Source organism: Pundamilia nyererei, unplaced genomic scaffold (assembly GCF_000239375.1).
Source record: "Pundamilia nyererei isolate P.nyererei 1_Seehausen unplaced genomic scaffold, PunNye1.0 scaffold00089, whole genome shotgun sequence".
NCBI lineage: Eukaryota > Metazoa > Chordata > Actinopteri > Cichliformes > Cichlidae > Pundamilia > Pundamilia nyererei.
In genome coordinates, this window is record NW_005187490.1 from 191,743 (window position 1) to 213,399 (window position 21,657).

The 21,657-nt window shown below is 41.4% G+C and overlaps 2 protein-coding genes across 4 annotated transcripts in view; one reads left to right on the forward strand and one right to left on the reverse strand.

Moving 5' to 3' along the window:
* Window positions 1-8,879, forward strand: part of fanca (FA complementation group A) — a 27,695-nt gene extending 18,816 nt beyond the window's left edge. For 2 of the 3 annotated variants that reach the window (XM_005739052.2, XM_005739054.2), the window contains exons 24-42: window positions 177-276; window positions 394-581; window positions 1,589-1,679; window positions 2,934-3,131; window positions 3,285-3,358; window positions 3,802-3,930; window positions 4,152-4,233; window positions 5,083-5,252; window positions 5,410-5,515; window positions 5,629-5,688; window positions 5,782-5,886; window positions 6,073-6,188; window positions 6,549-6,705; window positions 7,265-7,327; window positions 7,821-7,914; window positions 8,019-8,094; window positions 8,320-8,476; window positions 8,564-8,662; window positions 8,776-8,879. In XM_005739052.2, coding sequence (XP_005739109.1) covers window positions 177-276; window positions 394-581; window positions 1,589-1,679; window positions 2,934-3,131; window positions 3,285-3,358; window positions 3,802-3,930; window positions 4,152-4,233; window positions 5,083-5,252; window positions 5,410-5,515; window positions 5,629-5,688; window positions 5,782-5,886; window positions 6,073-6,188; window positions 6,549-6,705; window positions 7,265-7,327; window positions 7,821-7,914; window positions 8,019-8,094; window positions 8,320-8,476; window positions 8,564-8,662; window positions 8,776-8,868 — 2,158 coding nt within the window. In that variant the 3' untranslated portion in view covers window positions 8,869-8,879. The remainder of the gene's footprint in view (window positions 1-176; window positions 277-393; window positions 582-1,588; window positions 1,680-2,933; window positions 3,132-3,284; window positions 3,359-3,801; window positions 3,931-4,151; window positions 4,234-5,082; window positions 5,253-5,409; window positions 5,516-5,628; window positions 5,689-5,781; window positions 5,887-6,072; window positions 6,189-6,548; window positions 6,706-7,264; window positions 7,328-7,820; window positions 7,915-8,018; window positions 8,095-8,319; window positions 8,477-8,563; window positions 8,663-8,775) is intronic. The other variant, XM_005739053.2, reaches the window with a different exon arrangement.
* Window positions 8,880-10,011: 1,132 nt separating this feature from the next.
* Window positions 10,012-17,838, reverse strand: znf276 (zinc finger protein 276). The gene is made up of 12 exons (XM_005739051.2): window positions 17,658-17,838; window positions 15,769-16,065; window positions 15,179-15,494; window positions 15,037-15,083; window positions 14,530-14,952; window positions 13,061-13,142; window positions 12,895-12,975; window positions 12,212-12,331; window positions 12,015-12,090; window positions 11,418-11,535; window positions 11,008-11,107; window positions 10,012-10,291 (listed from the first exon to the last, which is right to left on the reverse strand). Exons 2-12 carry the CDS (start codon window positions 16,022-16,024, stop codon window positions 10,021-10,023), a joined length of 1,890 nt encoding a protein of 629 aa, XP_005739108.1. The 5' UTR covers window positions 16,025-16,065; window positions 17,658-17,838; the 3' UTR covers window positions 10,012-10,020.
* Between the last annotated feature and the right edge of the window lie 3,819 nt (window positions 17,839-21,657).

Genomic DNA, 21,657 nt, shown 5'->3' on the forward strand with positions numbered 1-21,657 from the left:
TACCGAACCGAAAGCACTGTATCGAACGGTTCAATATCGATACGAGTATCGTTGCACCCCTAATAAAGAGCTATAGAAAACAATAAATTAAAGTTATATTTGGTCGTCAAATTACATCCTAACCAGTTTCCTTTCAGTCGACTAATTGCTGCTGCTCTAATTGTTTGCATCTTTAGACAAAGCCCATGGGCCTCGAGGTTTGTGAGCGCTCTGCTTGGTAACACACAGCTCCTCTCCAGCCTCATACACAGACTCTGGGACCTGCTTCACAACCAGGTGCATAAACCCACATTTATTCCCTCTATTTATATCTGACTTTCACTTTGTGTCGTGGACTTTTAATTTTATTCTCATGCTTAAGAAAAAAAAGTATTTTTATTCTTCTATGTGAAGTGGCTGTCGCTGAATGCTGCCCATATACTCGGCCTGGCAGCATTCCTGGTCCACCTGTATTCCTTGGTGTCTCGTGGTCCTCTGGTTCAGTTGGTGCCGCCCATTCGGCTTGAGCCAGTGCCGGCTGAAGAGGCTCTGAGCTTGGCGCTGTCCTGCAGCACACACGCCAACATGCTGTTCTGTGCCAGGTGAGGCTTTCCATGCATGGATGTTGACTTTTAATGGAGCGTTTTAATGATTGCATGCTCTCTTTATGTGCTGTCGTGAAATCAATCAATGTAGAGCAGTGTCACAAACCACGGAGGCCCCAGAAAAGTGCAATCAAACGATGAGTTTATTAACAGCCCGGAGAAAACATCAACATATGTCTTCTGACCAAAATACATGTTGTGGATACTTATAAAGCAGTGGGGAACACACCCCTACATGGCGTCAATGACAGATAAAAATAGGCTCCAGACATTAGTCACAGTTAATCGTACATCTTTAATAGCTATAAGCAGACATAGAACTTCTCTTTTCTATAACATCTTCCATACAAGGTAATAAACTTCAAGCCCTCAGGGTCTCTGAGGCTAATTATTGACTCTGATCATCTGTTACCAAGTAGAATAAAATATAGTAAGACACCAAATGAGTTGAGGCCTCAGGCCGGACACATTCCTAGATTATATGTATTATATGTACTGTAAGCATGCATTGCAGTTATCCTTCTATGTTCTAGTTTCCCTCAGCATGTATCACCTGGACAGTTACGCCAGTGAAGCTTAAGACCCTTAATGAACTGAACATCAACTCAAAATAAGCACAGATATGCAATGTGTGTAAAATACTTCTAACCATACTTGTAATAAAAGTTAACATAATGGAAGGATCCTCAAATGGACATCTTCAATAAACAACTGTAATGCAGTATCAATACTGTGAGAAATATTATTACATGAAATAATGCTGTAAAGAATGTTATTAATGCAATTATAATGATGCAGATTATATGGCAGTAATAAAAGAATTTCTGTATCTCCACAGTGCCTACAGCAGAGAAAGTTTACTGGTTAATGTGTGTGGATATCATCTTTGACATGATAATGTCCTGCACCTGTAACTAACAAGGATTGGCCATGCATACTATCCATATCTTTACATCTACAATATGTGTTCAGTAATAGTGATTTGGCTCATTGTGGATGTCCAGGTTGTGTGTAGCAGCTGTCTGTTATGGGATCTGCAGAGAGGACTCACTGCCTCAACAGCAGGACTGTATCCCCCATAGTCTCTATAAGAAGGTAACCTTTTTTATTTGACATGTGATTAAGTAATGAGGTTTGCTTATTGCTTTTCTTTCCAGAATCTATGCAAACCTTTCCAGAATAATTTCCTGGTGGCCGTTTGTTTGTCTTATGCTTTTTCTTATTTCCTGTCATATACATACTGCGACAAATATGGATGCTCATATTCTTGGAAACTTTTAATTAAAGATTTCTGTGTATGTAAAGTAATCTATGTGAACTTTTACTGTTAAATATTAGATATCCCTAATTTGCCCACTGTGAGCACAGAAGCCCCACCCACTGAGCCAATCAGACGAAAGCTGTCTTAACTCTTTCCCCCATAAAGATGACATTTGATGACTTTGCCCAGTAGCGTTAATGACAAGTTTTGACACCTCAGTATATATCAACAAAGATGTGGTTTGAGGGCTATTAGAATAAAGTACTTGCTCTAATTTCTGATGCAAACCCGAACATTTTGTTCTATAAGCAAGTATGAAATATGACAGAAATCACTCTTTTCAGAAAAAGAGCTTTGATGATAATTCATTATAGGCTGTCACTGGGTAAAGAGTCAAAGGTGGTCTTAATGGATGTAAAGCAGCTGGTTTCTGGCAGAGTGTGACCTAAGGGGCTGCACAAAGTCACAGAAAAGAGACAAATAAGGAATTTTTCTTTTAACTGTAACCAACACAATGCAATTCTAGTGCAGCACAGGAATAAAAACATTGCTGGTAATGAGCATAATGGGTCACCTTTAAGCACAGGGTTAAATTTGAGGGCTAAATCTAGAAAACAGATGTGTCCAAAACTGAGACTTGCAATAAAATGAAACAGAAACGCAGAACTACCTCGCACCCTGCCTTTGAGAAGCTGAAATAAAAGCACGTGATCAAATAGTTTATAATGAGCTTATGTTTCCTCCACACTTGCTCAGCCTTGGCTATGAAATGAGGGCGGTGCAAAGTTTTGATTTTATTGTGTAAAAAGAAGCGGAACAAATGCAAATATCATGACAGATGCTTCACAGTCACAGTGCAAACCACTTCTTTGCTCAGTGCTTGCATTTGTACCTTTTATTTAATCAATAAAGCCAAACAAACAGCCCGAATAAACAAAGTGCGATATAGAATAAAGTCTTAAAACTCATTAAAAACACCTCCTGCCTTTATTACATCATTCTGTGTATCGTCAGTCTTAACCAGCTTTCTGGGCCTTCCCTCCTTTCATTACTTAAACCTACTTATACTATTCTGTGTTTGTGTTTAGCTTCTGTACCTCATCCCACGACTGTTACCTGAAGCCAGAGGAACTGTAGCTGATGCTGGGCTAAGTGAACAACTGGAGGAGAAACAGACCGGGCTGTGGAGCAGCATCACTGACTCCAACAACACCTGGAGGAAGACGGCCTGGCATCTGTGGAGGAACGCTGCCTTCCAGCAGCTCGGACAGATACCACAGTATCAGGTCTGTGCTGGGTCCCCTGTTTCTCCATTAAACACACACCTGTGAAAACATTGTTTGCATTAATGAGCACAGGTGTTTGAGTGCATGTAGAAAATGATTCATGGAGTAGCTGTATTGATGTAATAATCATGAAGTCTCCTTATGTCTGTCTAGTTATTGTTCTCAGAATGGTTAGCTAATGAGCTGAGAGTACTGAGGAGTGAGGACGCCCTGCCTGACGCTGAACGGTAAGACGGCAAACACACCGTGTGAGTTTAGAAAATAAAATCTATGCCTTAAAAAACAATAGGAAGTTTAATCTAAAGTTTAGAAACTCTGCACTTAAAATGAAACAAAAGGCAAAAAAACATGCCCTACTGGCCCAGCCTCCACTTCCAGGATGAATCCTTATGCACGTACAGATCGGTTGAAGCGGTGCTGCTAATTTTATGATCCTGTTGCAAATCAGCTGTTTCACCGCAGACCTCAAACTTGTGCAGAGGACTTCCAAGCAAAGATACTGAAGCTGTGGTGGTCTAGCTAGAGGTGCAGAAGAGGACTTTGAAGGAGAGATTGGTCAACTTAAAATCTGAAATACTTCTTTCTGTGATTAAATTTCTTCCCCTGCACCTCTAAAGGGAAAAAAAAGTTGTTTGGGTTCCTGCTTTTATTTATTTGTTCCTCTCTGCAGTCAGGAGTATCAGCAGTGGGCCTGCATGGAGCTCTACCTGACTCGTCCAGAGAAGCAGGGAGGCTGCGGAGGAGACATGAAAAACCTCTGTTCTCATTTGCTTAATGCCATCATGGACCAGCAGTTAAGGTACTAGTAGTTAACATTAATGTGCAAAGTCCTTAAAATGAACCCGTCAGATATTTGACAAGAACCCAAATAAAAATGTTTCTTCAAGTCAGGAAGGGCGCGGTGGGAGAGGCAAAGTGCTTGTGGTAACTTAAAAACCTCTTTTAGAGCCTGGAAAAGTTCAGTTAACCTGACAAACAGTGTTTATGGATTTGTGTCCATGTGTGCATGTTTGATGTCAGCAGTTGGCAGAGCCTGGAAGCACAACAGCACAGAGTGCCAGGAAGAGGAACCTGCTTACCAGACATCCTGTCCCGACTCCAGGTGCGTGTACACTAACTGCACCACTCTGAAAAGCTTGTTTATTATAAACCTGGTAAAAACAAAGAATCGAATGTAATATTTAAGAAATTATTACATATGGAAAAAAAGAAGGCGGTTTTGCTTTGTTTCTGTATAACAGTCAAACTGCTGTAGATCAGTAACACCATCTGGACTTTTGTATGCTAATGTTTATCACTGTTTCTGCAGTTTTATCAATTGGTGAAACAGGTAGTAAAATTTTAAAAAAGTATTCATGACTATAAAAAATGATACGTAACTTTGAAAAGTTCCTTTTCCCCCTTATTTCTGCAGCAATAACATATGGATGGGCTGTGTAGACATTATAGTTAATAAAGTGTGGTAAAAATAATGTTTATATTGAGGTATATTGTATTAAAGCTAGCAACTTCACACAAAACATTTTGTGATCAAGAAAAATATTTTAGTGAAGTGATCTTCTTACATATATATTCTTATAATAAAATAATATAATCTTAGCCTTTTATTTGATTAAAAAAACATGCAACAAAAATTCTGAATGCTCAATGAATAAAAAATAAAAGCCCTGAAAATTAAAGAGCGTGGATTTGTGAAAAATGGCTACAGAATGGGTAAAAATTCCTTAAGTGTCACACTTCACTCTGCAGAACAAGCAGAAATATCAGTAGTAGTAAAGTTTGTCTTTTTTTAGACGTAAAAACAGAAAAAATAAAAGCCCTCGTACACAGAAGTTGCACAGCAGCTTCTGGAGCGTCATCAGCTTCCATGTTGTGTTTTACTCATTAGTGTACAGTCTGTGTGACTTCAGTTAAACTAGTGAATAACACTTACGTGCTTGTGTATGTGCAGGAGCTTGTCTATGAGATGGACATGATGGAGCGGTCTGGCAGCCATGGCAGCAGAGCTGGTGTGGGTGACTTCCTGTTTGAGGTGTTGTTTCAGAGATGCTCCTCTACAGTGACCTCACAGAGCATCAGCACTGACGTCAGCCTGCAGCGCTTGCTGCATACATGGAACAGGTACGCTGTTAAATATGAAAAGGGAGGCATTGCAGGGGCGTGGCCAAAGGGGGGGATGTATAAGGCTGATGGGGTATTGTTGGCACACTCGTTCTGTGATACGTGTCGGCTCATTGCGATTGTTAATCCACTGAATTGCTGTTTGTGTGTGTGTCAGAGTGCTCCTGGCTCTTCCAGCTGTGTTGTTGATTAAAGTAAACACTGATGGAGGGGGAACAACACTGAGCTGCAACAGGCTAATAGAACACATCAACCAGCATCAGGTGAGCAGCTCATTTAATGTCTCTTATTAATCTGATTTAAATGTTTGGCTGGAAAAAGTACTTTTTATGCTCACCTCTTTCTTCACCTGCACTCCCCTCTGTTCATGCACTAGAGGAAAGCGTGTTCTCCAGCAGGCGTGCTGTCCTGCAAGATAACTGCACACTTTCTGAGAGTAAGAATCTTTCTGAAATCTAAAGTTCATACAGGTTGTACCTTTAGGTGAGGTGAGCTTGTGAGATTATTGAGAGTTGTGCTTCTTCTCCAGGGTCTGTTAGGTGCCAGTGTACGTTGTGGACAACCAAGATATGAAGTCAACAAAGCCTGGTCTCAGATCAGCGTGCAATGTCCTGTTTTGTTGATCTCCACAGTGGTACTGTCTGTTCATTCTGACTAAAATGCCTTTGAACACATTTGGCACCTTCAATATTTAGAAAGTCCTAAAATCTTTTATCACTGGAATCACAGATCAGTGATCTATTAGAGCCTGTGTGAAGCCTGCGATGTTGTGTAGAGACATGACAGGAATATAGCGTCTTTGTTGTGTGTCCGTGTGCAGCACTGGTGGCAGCGTCTCCGTCCGGTCCTGTTGTCACTGTGGCGTCGTCTGTGTGATGAACAGACGCTGCCGGAGCAGCTGCAGCTCCTCACGGAATGTCAGCACTGGGCCTGCAGGTAACGCCTCCTTCATGAACCACTGTCAGCAAATTATGTACACCTCCTCACAGCTGCTCACACCTGAACAAGTCACATGAAATATGTTCACATCTTAGACTGCCTTGATATCTGTAACAGCTTTGCACACTTTTCTTCGTATCAGCCACCTTCATGAGCTTCATAGGGTTTGTTGTGGCTGCATTAGTGCAGAGTAGTCCTTTAAATGTGATGTAGACATAAATTATTGTTGCTTTTCACTTATGGTGAAACATTAAATGAATCCTCCTTTGGTTATAATAGTTCTCAAAAGTGTCTAATTATCTTGGTGAACCCTACAGAAACCCCATGTTAAAGTTTTTCTTTCTATCTGCTCTGCAGCTTGGAGAAAGGCCAGCTGCTGCAGATGCCTCCAGCTGCAGCTCTGCTGCTGGCGGCCAGCCTTCATCGTGTCTGGCAAGGCTGTGAGGCAAACAAGCCGAGCTTCAAAGCTGCTTTGAATTTCCTGCGACCAGACAGAGACTCCAAATACAGACAGGTGAGAGAATAAAACAAATTCTACGTGCTGTCCATTTTTTCACAGTTAGTGCACCATCTAATTCTATCTAATTGGCAAAAGACTGTGAATTCTTCAGAAGCCCCACCCACCACCAGCCACTCAGACGAAAGCTGGCTTAAAAGAAGTGAGAGGAGCTGAAAGGGTTTGTTTAATAAGACAAATCCACTGTGCTCTTTTGAACAGAGCATCCAAAGTTAGCCAATGAACAGCAACAAAAGACTTGCAGCTGCTGCCCTTTTCTGACGTTGGGTGGTTTTATGAAGTCATTCTCAGCAGCTGTTAATTCGGCTGCTATATTTAAATTTATTATATACAATTCACATACAGGCAGTTTGATTACAACATAATAGAACATAATAAAAGTCTAATAATGTGGATGAAAGTTATATAAATCTAAACTTCTGATTAAGGGAAGAGTAGAACAAAAGTATCACACTGAGAGGTTCACTGTCTGACTGAGCCCATCTCCATCCTGCTTATTTGGTCTCCAAAGCTTTCAGTCACTTTTTCAAAAATGCTGTTGTGTTTCTGCTTCCAGGTGCTCGTTTTCCTTCTTTTCCTGTGCGTTAACGACCACCTGACAACACTGCTATATCCTCAGGTAACTGACCACCTAAACAACAATGCTGGAATTTAGAACTGTGCAACATTCACACTCATAAACAAGTTCTCAGAGTGGAAACAGGTCTTTCCAATGCATTTGTCTAGTCTGTTTTTGTTCCACGAATCCTACACAGAAACAGTCCAGGAACACAAGAACTGACTGTGAAGACATGCACAACTTATATGAACATAACATTAGCAATTTAAATATGATAATTGCTTATTTTATTTCAATTTGTAGGATAACAGTATTTTATTAGCAGTATGGTCTTGACCCCAACCTCTGGACCCTGGTGCTGCTTTTGATATTCTGCGTGTATAAAAGTCCTTTTTATGGATTTGTGCCCATGTGAGCACCTGCCCGTCAACCAATGAGAGCTGGGATAGGAGGGAAACGGATATGAATGGAAAATAAATTGAAGAGGAAAAGACAAGACTGTATTGTTATTTCTGTCTATGTTTTATAACATGCATGGTTTTTTTTCCTCTAGGAGAGGAGCTATGAAGAAGGCCGGGCTTTATGCACAGAGCTCCTGGCTGTGTTGATGGACTCTCCTGATTGGATGCTCATCTTTAAGTCCAGCGGTAAAGTGAACAGCAGCTCGGCGCTCCGGTCATCTTTTAAATCTGATTTGAATTTGATGTGGTTGAACTGATGTGCTGCGTTTTTATTTTTCACTCAATTCTAGAGCAAAGCATTTATCAGTCGGTTACCATGGTGACGTCAGATGACTTTACAAAACTAATGCCGTGGGCTTTCTGCAGGTGAGTGTTGCAGCTGCTTAGTGGAGGTGGGGCCTTGCAAACAGCTAGGTTGATTCATGAATGCCACATAAATTAAATGCTGCTCTGCACTAAAGCTGACGCACCATCGCATTAGGAACGACAACAGGCCAAAACACACAAACGTGACAAGATGGAAGTTCCAACCTCACCTCTTATTTGTACCTGTTGTACCTTCTAAATTTCCTTGTGTTCATGGCCAATCAGTTTGCTGCTCCTGCAAAGCGCCGAGCTCCTACAGAGAGCTGTGCGTTGTCCAGGGTTCCTCCATACTGCCATCGTCTGCTACCTGAGCATGCTGCAGCTCTTCCTGGAAGGAAACACTCAATCACCGGACACTGAATCCTCTAAGAAGCAGCTGGTGGTTTGTACTCTAACTTCTAACTGGTCATATGGCAGTATTGGAGTTGGCACACTGCTCTGGACTCACGTTCATCATCTGTTTTGGTAGGCGGAGCCTTCCCACATCCTTGGCCGCACCAAGCAGTTTCTTCTGAGAGCCATCTCGCAAACGCCTCTGACTTTACTCTCTTCGGGGCAGCTCCGACAGGTGAGCAGAAGGTGCATCAGCATGTATATTACCCGTTGCCCCTTTCACACCTGTCTCACACCTTCATATCTCCTTCCTGTCCCGCCTATCTGCTTGTGGTTTTCTCGGTCCAGCTGGAATCCTTGAGTGCAGAACTGGACCCGGAGCTGGCAGCGGCGCTGTCTGTGCAGCTCGAGCCTTCCAGCCCAGAGATGGACTTCCTCTAATCGACCGAGATCTCTCCACGCTAATATTCCAACCCTCCCTCCAACAGAAACACGTGGAAACACTGCACTGTTCAGACTCGGCTTTGTAAAAAGAAAACCTGTTTTATTCACACTGGGGGGTTTTTTTCTTCTTTTTTTTTTACACATTACACGCTTTCTTACACACATGTACACCTGAAGCCCTTTCAATGCTACAATTCAAAAGAAGACTTTGATTTGTAATAACTTAATAAAAGCAGTGAGCCGATAAGAAAACTTCCTGGAATTGCAGCACATATAGACGCTTTACTTGGATCAGGCAAAGAGAAGGTCTCAGTATTACAGCTGCATTTAAGCCGGTTACACAGTCAGTAATGTGAATGTCAGATATTAAATGAAGGTATTCAAGATTAACAACACGGTGGTCTTAACAGCTGATTACTCACAAAGCCTACGAAATCAGTTATTGTCAGACTGTGAGCAGCAGTGTAAAACATCTGATTTAACTTACTGTAAAATTTTATTTTAGTTCATATTCTAATATTTCTGTCTGGTCTACTTGGCAGCATCTTTTTCAGTATTTAGAACTTTTGGTTGTTTTATCTTTCAAGAGTCAGCGTGATGAGTGCGTTGAGCTCTCAGGGCCACCGTACTGTTCTCTTTTCAAGTTATTATCCTCAGATTTCACAGAGTCATAATTGTACTAGCTTTTAATATGATATATGGTGAACCACTCCATATACTCATCCTGACTGCCAGCCTCACATTTCCTACTGCTGCTCTTTCACAATAAAAGCAAATAAACAATCCGTTTTATTCTGGAAACAGTTACAGGAAGCAATGTGTTTGTTGCAGAAGATGGATGATTTGTCCTTTTGGCCTCTCAGTTAGAGAATATCAGGTAATTGATATAACTCATGAATCGTTATATTAATTGCACAATGTAAAGAAACATTGCTTTGACACTGAACTCTTACCTAATGTCTTTTCTGCTGTGTCGTCAACAAATCGGCTGAAAAGTCTTAAGAAGGTCATGAGCGTCAGTGTGAAGGAACACTGGATGAAAACTCAACTGCTGATGCTAAAATGAAACTCCGTGCTACATTGCTGTTTTGTTTCTGGGTCCTGTGCCACAGTTCAAGTATCTCTGCCTTGAATCAAGACTTCCTTCTGTCATCTGTCTTGCTCTTGCTGAACCACCTCCCCGGTCAGCGTGATGGTGTGTAGGTCCGGGTATGTCTGCTGCTGCTGCCCGCTGCCCCTCTGAGCCTCAGCCTGTGTCAGCGGGTGCACCATGGACATGTGCACGTTCAGGTTGTGGGCCTTCTCGAAACGCTTGCTGCACATCAAGCACTCAAACTCCAGGTCAGCCTCGGCTTTGTGTTTGGTCATGTGGTATTTCAGTGATGCTCGCTGGCGACACTGGAAGCCACAAACCTCACATCTGACAGGAGGAAAAAACAAAAGCATTTATCATTTCTCCTGTCTGGGGTTCTGGCTTTTAAACTGGGAAACATGGGTTAGTTTCATTCCTCTCGCTCTCTCAAAAAAGTGAATTTCTGTTTGTCCTCTTATCAGTTCACTTATGGAATTCCTCAGGGCTCAGTTCTTGTGCCACTATTTTTCTCTATTTTATTTTGACTTTTGAAAGTCTCGTTTCAAAGATTTATTTCCAATAACAGAAGACGACTTTGGTCTCTAGGCTCCGAGCTCATCACTTTCCATATAAAATTGTAGTGACTAAACATTTGAAATACTGTAAAAACAGTTCCAGAAAAACGATGATGAGGCCCGTTTTCTGATAGTAGTCAAAAAGGGCATTTACTGATCTCGTTGTTCTATCGATGTTTTCCAAATCCCTGAATTTGAGGGGGAGAAATAAATAGGCTGAAACTTTGACTTGGCTATCAAACTCTTCATCCCAGTATGACCGTCTGTCAGCAGGATGCACCGGAGCAAGATGATCTCCCAACTTGGAGGATCATACAGATACATAAATCTATGTGCATACATTTGATGGTATATATGACTTGTTCAGTTGAAAGCATATTCTGTGGTTCTGTGATGAAAACAGGAAGCAATTAAAGGTTTGTAAAATCAATCTGAAGCCACCAAAAGAGCTTGACGGCTCATGAACTACAAAAATGTTAAAGGACTTACTGTAGTGGCTTGGCCCCCGAATGCCTCATCTGGTGAACTGATAGGTGTTTTCTTTGTTTGAAGGTTTGACCGCACTGGTCACAAATGTAATTCCTCTCCTCTGGAAGCACACAGACACGATGAGCATGAGCCACAAATTCAGACATTAAAGTAAGGTAAAAAAAACATCTTTATAAACATTAATTTATGCAATGCTAACAATAAATGCTTAGAAATGGAAATGATTGATTTAGTAACATCAGTACTGCGTTCCACGTGTCTGAGGAAGCTTTTAGATTCGTGTATCATTCTTCAGAAACAGCCTAAATGTGAAAAGCATGCATAAAAACAGCTATAAAGAATTATTTCTCACTCAAAGCTGGATGACTAAAGCTGGAAAGCCAGAAAGTCAGTCAAACCTGACATCTCACCTGTGTGGATGAGCTTGACATGCCGCTGCAGGTAGCGGTCGATCATGAAAACCTTGTTGCAGCCAGGGTGAGGGCACGGTCGCTCCCTCACCTCCTCGTGATGTTCCTTGATGTGTTTCTAAAAAGTCAGCAAACAGGAACACAATCAGTCGTATATACAGATGAAGGCAGAGCACGTTTGCTCTCATTCATTTTAACTGCTTTCAGTCAAGGACAATTCATTTTAAATGGAAATAACTCATTATTATTCTTTTTTGTTGTTTTAACATTAGAGAATGTTAATCTCTGATACTATTACCAATCTGCAACAATCAGTCTCATCTGTTTTTATTTCATTCATACATATTAAATTCATTTCAAGACACTTTATAGTTAGCAGTAAACAGACCTCTGACAGCGCTATGTTCAGGAATTGTTTCACCTTGCTGAAAACAGTTAAACAATATTTAATAAAGAAACATTTCCCCAGTCACCTGAGACCGCTATCCCAAATTTTTAAAGAAAAGCAAGCCAAGATTATTCATAACTCAAAACTAGTGCACGGAAACATGCACAACTGAAGGTGGCTTCATTTAACAGTGAGCAGTGAATTCTGACCTTGAGACCATCGGGAGCTCTGTAGACAGCCGTACAACCCTGATATGGACACTTGTAGATGTTGGGGAGCTCCTCCCTTTGAAAAAGAAACACACAGATTGTTAATCTGCATTTCTTCTAAAAAAAAAAAAAACCTGAAGCAAAGAATAAACTACACCCAAGCTGAAAATGACCTTAATGGAAGCTGCATCACGTACCCCTTAGGTTTGAACTTATTCTTCCAGCCTGGCTTGGGTCCAGGCTTCTTTCTGATTTTGGGCTCCTCTGGGGCCTTTGAGCTTTTTCTTCTCTTGTTTGGGACGTTGACCCTGTGGGCTCTAGAAGGATAAGGGCAAAATAAATTCAGTGAGAGCTTATGAGAGAAAGACATGGAACATATTCTGTAACTGCAAAGGTGGTCACTGTCCCATCCCTGCCTCCAAAGAGCAAATTAACAGCTCAACCAGGAAACATGAGCCTGTTGCCCTGATGTATGTGCACAGCTGAGGTTCATTATAGAGCAGCTGTGTGGTAGCAGGCACAGGCTTCTCATTTTTACTGTAATAAAGGTTTTTTCTTTCTTTTACCCTTTATTGTCAGAGTGTAACTGTGACTGTGGCCAGTCAGCAAACCTTTTAAAGACTTGTGATTCTTTACATGCTGCTTGTATATCAATGGAGACCCATACTTAGAGGCTTCATAATAACAGCCTGCACAGCTGCTGACTGGCAAGACTTAACACTAAACTAATCAAATCTACATCGGCCGTTATCGTGTTACATTCACAGGCTGATCTACACTAAAGGCCCCGTAGACCGGTGATAACAGATAGTGAGATAAGGCGGTGTTTCCACTCCCTTTACTTCACCATAGCAGGCCCGTCTTTTCTATTTGCACCCACCTCTTCTCCGAGTATGGCTCAAACTCCTCATCAGACAGCCCTCCTTTTCTACCCTCATCAAACTCATCTTCAGAGATGACCCTGGACACACACAAACACAAAATTTGAAAAATTTCAATTTCTAATAATTGCCAAACCACCAGTAAATATGAACCGTGGGACCAACCTGTCAGAAAGATCACTGCCAGCAGTTCTGTCCTCCAGCTGACCCGGAGCAGGAGACAAGGCCTCCTCGTGACCTGTGTAATCTGAAGGAGAGAGGAGGAGAAAATGTTAATATGAGCAATGATGAGGTCTTAACATGGGTTTCAGTATGTGCAGAAGAAGAAAAAGTATTTTCTATATTTCAGCTGGAATGTCTGTGCACATCAGTCTCGAGTCTCCAAAAATGAATACACATCTTTAATATTTTATCTTCCTGGAAACACTCATTCTCATTTCTTCAAAATGAACTGATATTCAGACACGCTGATGTGAGTCAATCATATATTTTTATTTGATGAAAATAAAAAATATGAACATTTAAGTGCAGATGGTCTGCAAGATCTTCAACAGCATCCCGAGGGAGACTGGGGACACCGAATCCAAATGCGCCTCGAGGCAACTGTTGGTATGATTTGGTGCTATATGAATAAAATAAAATTGAATTGAATGAACCATGTTTGGCACGTCTATTGCCGAAGCCGTTGCACTTAGCTGCGGCTGCAAGGTGGTTGGTGCCTGTTGTGGTGGTAATCCCCCAACCAAATGGTGGACACCAGAGGTGAAGGGAGCCATGAGGCTGAAGAAGGAGTCCTATCAGGCTTGGTTAGCCTGTGGGACATGTACCGACAGGCCAAGCGGAACACAGCTCGAGCAGTGGATGAAGGAAAAATTTGAGTGTGGGAGGAGTTCAGCGAGGCCATGGAAAAAAGACTTTTGGACTGCCTCGAAGAGATTATGGTGAACAGTCAGGCGACTCAGGAGGGGAAAGTGGTGCTCTACCTGCTGGTGGAGCGCTGCTGACTTTGACTGAGAATATTGTCGAGTGCTGGAAGGAATACTTCTAGAACCTCCTTAATCCCACCGGCATGTCTTCCATGGAGGAAGCAGAGTCTTGGGACAAGGGGGACGACTCACCTATCTCCAAGGGCGAGGTCACTGAGGGAGTTAAAAAAAACTCCTGACCAGGCTGGTGGTGCCCAGTTTTAAGAAGGGGGACCGGAGGTTGTGTTCCAACTATAGGGGGATCATACTCCTCAGCCTCTTGGTGAATAGAGAGCTGAATGTAAAAACGAAGCTCGATCTACGTCCCACCCTCACCTTTGGTCACGAGCTGTGGGTAGTGACCGAAAGAATGAGATTGCGGATACAAGCAGCAGAAATTAGCTTCCCCTGAAGGGTGACTGACCTCTCCCTTAGATCGGGTGAGAAGTTCAGCCACCCAGGAGGTGCTCAGAGTAAAGCTGCTGCTCCTACACATCGAAAGGAGGTGGCTGCCCATCACTGAGCACAGTGATTATCTGATTGTTGGGGTTTTATCTCTGATCTTGTGCGAGTCTTTTATTGCACAACATAAAACATCTTGAAAGAACTGAAGAGGGCGGATACACCGGTAGTCTCAGTGTTAGTCTGAACGACTGTAAGCATTCCCACCTTCGTTGTCGCCCGTCCAGTCATCAGGCGCTGAGCTCTGCGTCTGAGCCGTTGCTGCAGGTGGACTGCGCTGAACCACAGTACTAGTACTTCTCGATGAGGTCATTCCGTTCCCGCCGGATTGCTCCTCTTCGTCTTCCTCGCCGTCTTGTTCTTGTTCCTCCTCCTCTGACATTGCTCCATCACCCCTCCCACTCCCTAATGCTCTGTTGCTGGAGCACTGGTTGGAGGTAGTGCTGCGGTGAGTGTCCATGATGTATCTGTGACCATTGACGCAACCCCAAACAGCCTTAATGGCGCCCAGGCACTGGCCCTCCAGCACCTCCTTCAGGTCGGGGCAGGAGCGGCAGGCCTCTCCGTGGTGATGAGCCCAGGACACCAGACTGTGGAGGCACTTTGTGTCTGAGGTAAAGGATGAGGGAGCTGAAGAAAACAGAAGAGCCTGTTAGAACAGTTCAACTTATGGAACTTCAGCAAGATGGAGTGAGGAAGTAATGTTTTACTTACTTGATGAGCAATGGTTTACAGAGGTCTCTGGACCCTTTGCATTCTTCCTGAAACAGAAACAAACACTTCCCCATGTTTTTCTGCAGTAAAAACATTTTACAGTCACCCTCAGGTAGATATATTTGTTTTTTTATTGACTCACTGATTTTTCAGGTTCTCCTTCCCCACAGGCGGGAGATTGACTCTCTGCAGAAACCGGATCAGGATGCTTTGGCACTTATAAAACTTTGCATGGCATTTCTTGCAAATAAATTCCGAAAGCCGAGGGTCACGGTCCACCTGGACCCCGACCAGCCTTTGGAAGTCTGTGTGGAACAGAAGCGGTGACTGCGCCACGGCGTCTGACTCCTCGTCTACGATACTGAGGGAATCCCGAGGCCATTTGTTGAAGGCGTGCCGCAAGCTGCGCGGAGAAAACTTCCCGTGACAAAGCCGGCAGACAGCAGCAGAGAGTCTACCTGAGGAGGCATCACAACTTGATTTCATCTTACAGTGCTCCAATAATACAATTTACTAGTGTCCACATTAACAGAGAAATATACAGTATACTCTATTTTACTTGGTTTGTGCCAAACACACAGGATCTACCTCTGATTAGAGGCCCGTAAGATTGTTTTTTCTGCACTGGCTTTGCTAAGTTAAATAGTTTGAGAATCACATGACAAATATCCCACAATAGCTTACACTAACATCAACTTTCTGTGTTTAAAACAGGCATAGTGAGCCACTAACCTGAAGATCTGGACTTAGTCTCTGGATGTTTCTGGGCGTCTTCGACTGTCGTCACATTGAAGTCTGCATCGGTGGTCTTTTCTGTTGCACAGTCATTCAGGTAGAAACTATCTGTGGTTACAGCGGCAGTCTTCCGAGGTCGCCCTCTGTTTCCAGGTGACCTCTTCTCACTGGTGACATCCACTGGCATCGGCGTCCTGCTGAGCTTTTGCGGCGTCTCAGAAGACCTTGTATGTCTACTTTTCTTCTTCATCATTTACTGTTATTTTTGTCAGCAGCTGATTTCGTGAAGGCTGCCTGTGTCAGTGTAATAAACAATAAAATATTTAAAATATTTAGCATTTCTGAGTTTTAGTTCCATTTAAACACAACCACAGGTACATATCAGGGTTTGTGCATATTTTGTGCTCACCAAAGAGTTTTGGCTTTTTCTAAAAAAGTCATCAGGATTGTGATAGAAATATTTAACCCATTTCCTATTTTTAATGAGATTTCATTTACTAAAGATTAAATTACATTTTGTTATGGCCAACAACAGAAAAATTAATACGTTCTGTCAAGTAAGGTACCGCAGACTATTTACTTTAACTACAAATTGATCAATCCTGTTTATTATGTTGCTCCAAAGTTTCATTTAGAACCAGAACCAGTTGTAAAATGTAAAAACTTATGAAATTTTGTCATCATTCAAACAAGGAGGAAGGAGGCAGGAAGCGTGGATCAACGTGTACATACACTCACCAAGCACTTTATTTATTTTTTATTATTAAGTACACCATGTTAGTAGCAGGTTGGACCTCTTTGTCCTTCAGTTGCCATAATTCTTCTTGCTATAGACTCAACAAGGTGCTGGAAACTTTACTCAGAGATTTTGGTTCATACTGACATGAAACCATCACACAGTTGCTGCAGACTGTTGGCTACATACCCATCATGTGAATCTACTGTTCCACCACACCCCAAAAGTACTCTGTGACCGTGGATGTAATTTTAGTCCAGTTCAAGATCGTTTGAGCTTTGTGACATGGTGCTATAGCCCATCTGCTTCAACGTTCAGAGATGCTTTTCTGCATACCTTGGCTGTAGCGAGTGGGTGTTTGAGTTGCCATCGTCTTACTATCTGCCTGAAGCAGTCTGGCCAAACTCTTCTGACATCTGACATCAATAAGGTGTTTTCACCTGGAGAACTGCTGTTCACTTAATATTTTCACTTTTTTTTAACTATTCTCTGTAAACTTTAGCAATGGTTCTGTGGAAAAATCCAACAATTTCTGAAATACTCAGACTAGCAGATCTGCCGCCAACAGCCATGTCACTGATGCTCAGTTTGAACGTCCTCTTGGCCATGTCTACATGCCTAAATGTACTATGTTGCTGCCACGCGATTGGCTGATTAGATATCTGTCAACGACCAGCTATACCTAATGAAGTGGTCGGTGAGTCCATGGGGCAGAATGAGGTTTTTTCCCTCATAAAAAAACTGCTGTATAATAAATACAACATTTTTTTAACCTCATTTAATATTCTCTGAAACCTCCGTTTTACTTTAAAGAACATAATCAGTCCATCTGTACATCTTCTGGGATACGTTTAATCTTTTTTTCTAAGAAATCTTTAACATTGATGACACAGAAACTCCATCCATGGATAAAGTTAACAGGACACTAATGCCAATCAAGCCGTAGCACCTTTGATTTAAGCCTCCGATAAAACAAAAACCGTGACAATGGTCCCGGATAGTTTTTACACTCCAACATGATTTTGTTTACAGATTAATTCAACTAGCGTTAGCTGGTTAGCATGAATGAGCCTGCTACATTTGTTAGCTGACGTGTTAAAACACAACACACGTGACATAATAATTACAGCACTCGTCATGGAGGGCCTACCGTGACTGTGCACAGGTCCTAGCACTTGGAAAACATGCTGTTCTTAACGTGCAAGAAGGTTTTCATTAGCCTGGAAAACAAACTGTGTGCTTTGTAGCTGCTCCCAGATGTAAACATTAGAACCCGGAAGCGCTACCGGAACAAAACACAGAGTGGCGATACCCGAGAGCGCCACCTGCCGTCCACAGAGAAGAGTCCGGAGGTAGAATTCTACATCTTTTTTTAAAAGAAAAAATATATTTTGTCTGTTTCTTTTTTCGCCTCAAAAGTTAAAATTTTTTTCCAGAAAGTGTGGCTCAGTTTCTCAAAACAAAAACTGCTTTGTCAAAACTCCACACACAAACCTCCACACACAGACTCACTGCCAACATGAAAAACAGCACTCAAAACATGTTCTCTTTTTTCAAAACTGACTCCTTCCACACATCAGTACACACGGCTGTTATACCGTTTACAGGACTTCCACGTCAGAGAAAAACTGTAACTGACCCCTGAACCTAATAACTGCTTGTGTCACCCTTGGAAACAAGAACTGCAGTCAGTGACTGCAAAAGACATCAAGTCCGCTTTAAAGCTGCCCAGGCTGTCTGCAATCACATATTTTAAAGTGGCAAGGAGCCTCATCCTGATAGTCTATTGTATATAATTGCATTGTTTCCAGAGGTGTTAAGTAACAAAGCACAAATATTTTGGTACTGTACTTAAGTACAATTTTCAGATATCTGTTCTTTACTTGAGTATTTTTTTTTACTACTTTTTACTTGTACTCCCTGCATTTTTAAACAAATATCTGTACTTTCTGCTCCTTACATTTTCAAAACAGGCACGTAAACATTTGATTTAACACATTTGGGGGGAGGTACTATTTCCTCACTGCGAACATCCAAACTTTAAACCGATTTGAGCCTGAACAGAAACACATAAAAGGCGGTCCTGTTCATTTATTAATCACCAGAGGATGTGGCATAAAAACAGATGACGTGTGTACCAAACTCAGGGGTTAAAAGTGTGAAGGTGCTTTTTGTTGTTGTTGTTGTTGTTGTTATTGCCACAACACTTAGCCCTACTGAACAGGAGCGAGCATAAATAAAGACAGTGACTTTTTTAAGTGTTAGGTCTTTCAAATGAACTTTTCTATCAGTGACAGCAACATACAAACTGTTTGTGTGGCGTTTGTCTCACAGTGTGTTGCTGGCTAAAGGTCCAGCTGCTCTGTTTAACAGGGAGAGAAAAAAAAGAGCTAAAGTCACTCAGAGATGGAGAAAGATAAGGAAGACAGGATGGGAGAGAAAGAGGAAAGCTTAGCTTTCAAGGTAAGGACTGCTCAATGGGGTTTAATAAACTGGTAATTTAAAGTCTTTATGTTTTTAAATCAGACATTGGCTCTGTAGGAAACAGAAAACAAAGATTTTTTTTCTTTTGGTTCAAGCTGAGGATAAGTAGAATTAAAAATAGCCTAAAGTTTGTATTCCCATCTATTATATCTATCTATCCTAATCTATTTTTTTATCATTATGTTAATAAAGCACAAAGTTCAGCCAATCCTCCAAAGAGCAACTTTTTATTCTCATGTATATATCTCATGTATAGCTCATGCACATATCTTTCTACGTAGCACTTTTAATTCTTATCCCTACTTTTATTTTTTCATGTCTATTTAAGTGCTATTTATGACACTATGTTTGCACTGAAGCACCGCAGCAATTTCCTAATGTTGTAAACCTGCTCAACATTTGGCAATAAACCCCTTTCTGATTCTGATTCTGATTCTCTTTACTCTCTTACTTTTAGTACATTTGAGAGCCTGTACGTTTTTGCTTTTACTTGAGTAAAGACGTTGAATCAGTACTTCAGCTTTTACTGAAGAACGTTTTACTAATAGCATTTGTACTTCTACTTAAGTACAGGATGTCTGCACTTTTGCCAACTCTGGTTATTTCTCTTCATTTGCTCCCTGTTAAATCCAGAATCAAATTTAAAGTCTTTCTCACATATAAGCTTGAATAATCAGCTCATCTTATGTCACAGACCTCAGAGGACCTTATCACTCCAGCAGAACACTTTGGTCTCAGACTGCAGGGTTAGTTGTGGTCCCTAGGGTTTTTAACTTTTTTTTAGCTTTTTTTTTCCAGCTTTCAGGCCCCTCTTCTGTGGAAGCAGCTCCCAGTTTGGATTCAGGAGACACACACTATCTCTACCTTTAAGATTAAGCTTAAAAGTTTCCTTTTTGACAACACATATAGTTAGGGCTACATCAGGTGACCCTGAATCCTTCCTTAGTTGTGCTGCAATAGGTGTAGGCTGCTGGGGGATTCCCATGATGCACTGTGTGTTTATACACCACTCTGCATTTAATTATTTGTTAATACTTATCTCTGATTTTCTCTTTTCAAACTACTTTCTCAAAACCTCTGACTCGTCAGACAAAACCTCATGATTGCATGGGAACAGTTTTATCAGCAATAAAAACCACACAGTGTCTTCAGATCACATACACAACCAGTAAAGATAATAACTCTACTGAGCATCCGTTTCACACCGCAGCAAGTGATGTACCAAAACACGAGTATAGTGTAAAGATTCAAGATTATGGTAGCATTGCTCTTCCCTCATTTACAGGTGATACGTGCTGTATATACTGTAGCTCCAGTCTTAGACTAATGAATGTGGACAGTTTCATATTCTCTCATCCTGTTTGGTTTTGAGACGCATAAGTCAAGGAAACATTATAGTAAACAATGAATTATGTGGATTACTTTTATAAGTAAAATTATGGTGTTCTACTTTCTTTCATTTGGGTTGTTACAGTTTTATCACAGAGAATCAGATCTCATCATGATTATTAGAAGTGATTTATTGTGGTAGATCTCACTCCTCCTCATCTGCCTCCTCTCTGATTGTTTCCTCCCATTCTTGGTATCAAACCTTCAGCTCACTGGAACTCGCCGGTCGCTTTATTAGCAATCAGTGTGAACGATTTTGAGTTGTCGCGTTCACGGAATGACAACAGAGCTGTAGTCGTGTTGTGTTTCCTGTTGTTACCATTGAGTGAGAATTTGTTTCGAGCTTTTTGAAAAGAATTGAAATAAGAATTGAAAATTGTGTCTAACTAGATGACAACAATTTAAGGTTTTGCCAAAAGAGTGATTGATTCAGGGAGTTAGTTTTGGAGAACCAGAGTTTGTGTTTTAGCAATACAAAAAAAAAAAAAAATGCTGAACACACAGGACGAGAAAACGTGTGAAGCTGCCCTTTTTCATAAGCAAACTGCAGTATGAGACATAGACTTTGTGTATATGTAAATATATCTCTGAAGGTACTCCTTTGCCACTGCAATCTAGAATCTTTAGTGTATATTGATGTTTCTATACATTGATTTCTGATTTCCCTGCATCTTTTTGGAGATGACGACACGCCACGTGAAGCTGGAAAGGCTTGATTTACATGTCCCGACTCTGTTTTTGTAACCAGTGCTGAGCTCTGGTATTATCCTGACGTTTTATGAGTGCAATCTGATAACATGCGGTTCTCAGCACTGATAAAATTGTTTTAATGTGATTGTGCGGTGTAGCCATGAGACTCAGAGGTGAATGTAGTTCGTGTTCAAAGTGTAAAAGAATTAATGTTTAGTTTAGTCTTGCACTCAAAGAAATAATTCATTTTATCTAGCCACGTATATTCCATCTAAACAAATCATGTTATGTTAATCTATCTTGATTGTGTTGTTTCAACACGATATATGTTTGTAGGTTTAACATAATATTAATACATATTAATATTAATAACATAATATCTCACAAGGAGGCTCACGCCTCTTGGCTTGATGCCCTTCTACAGCCGTGTCTGGCTCTCCTTCTTTGACAGTGGTGGGAGACATAGTAAACATTCCAGTGGACTACCTCTGTGACCTGAATGAGCTCTTTTCTGGGGAATTAAAAGAAAAGGTTGCAAGAGTCATCAAGATGCACAGCACCATGTAAGTTTGTACGTCATTCTTTAG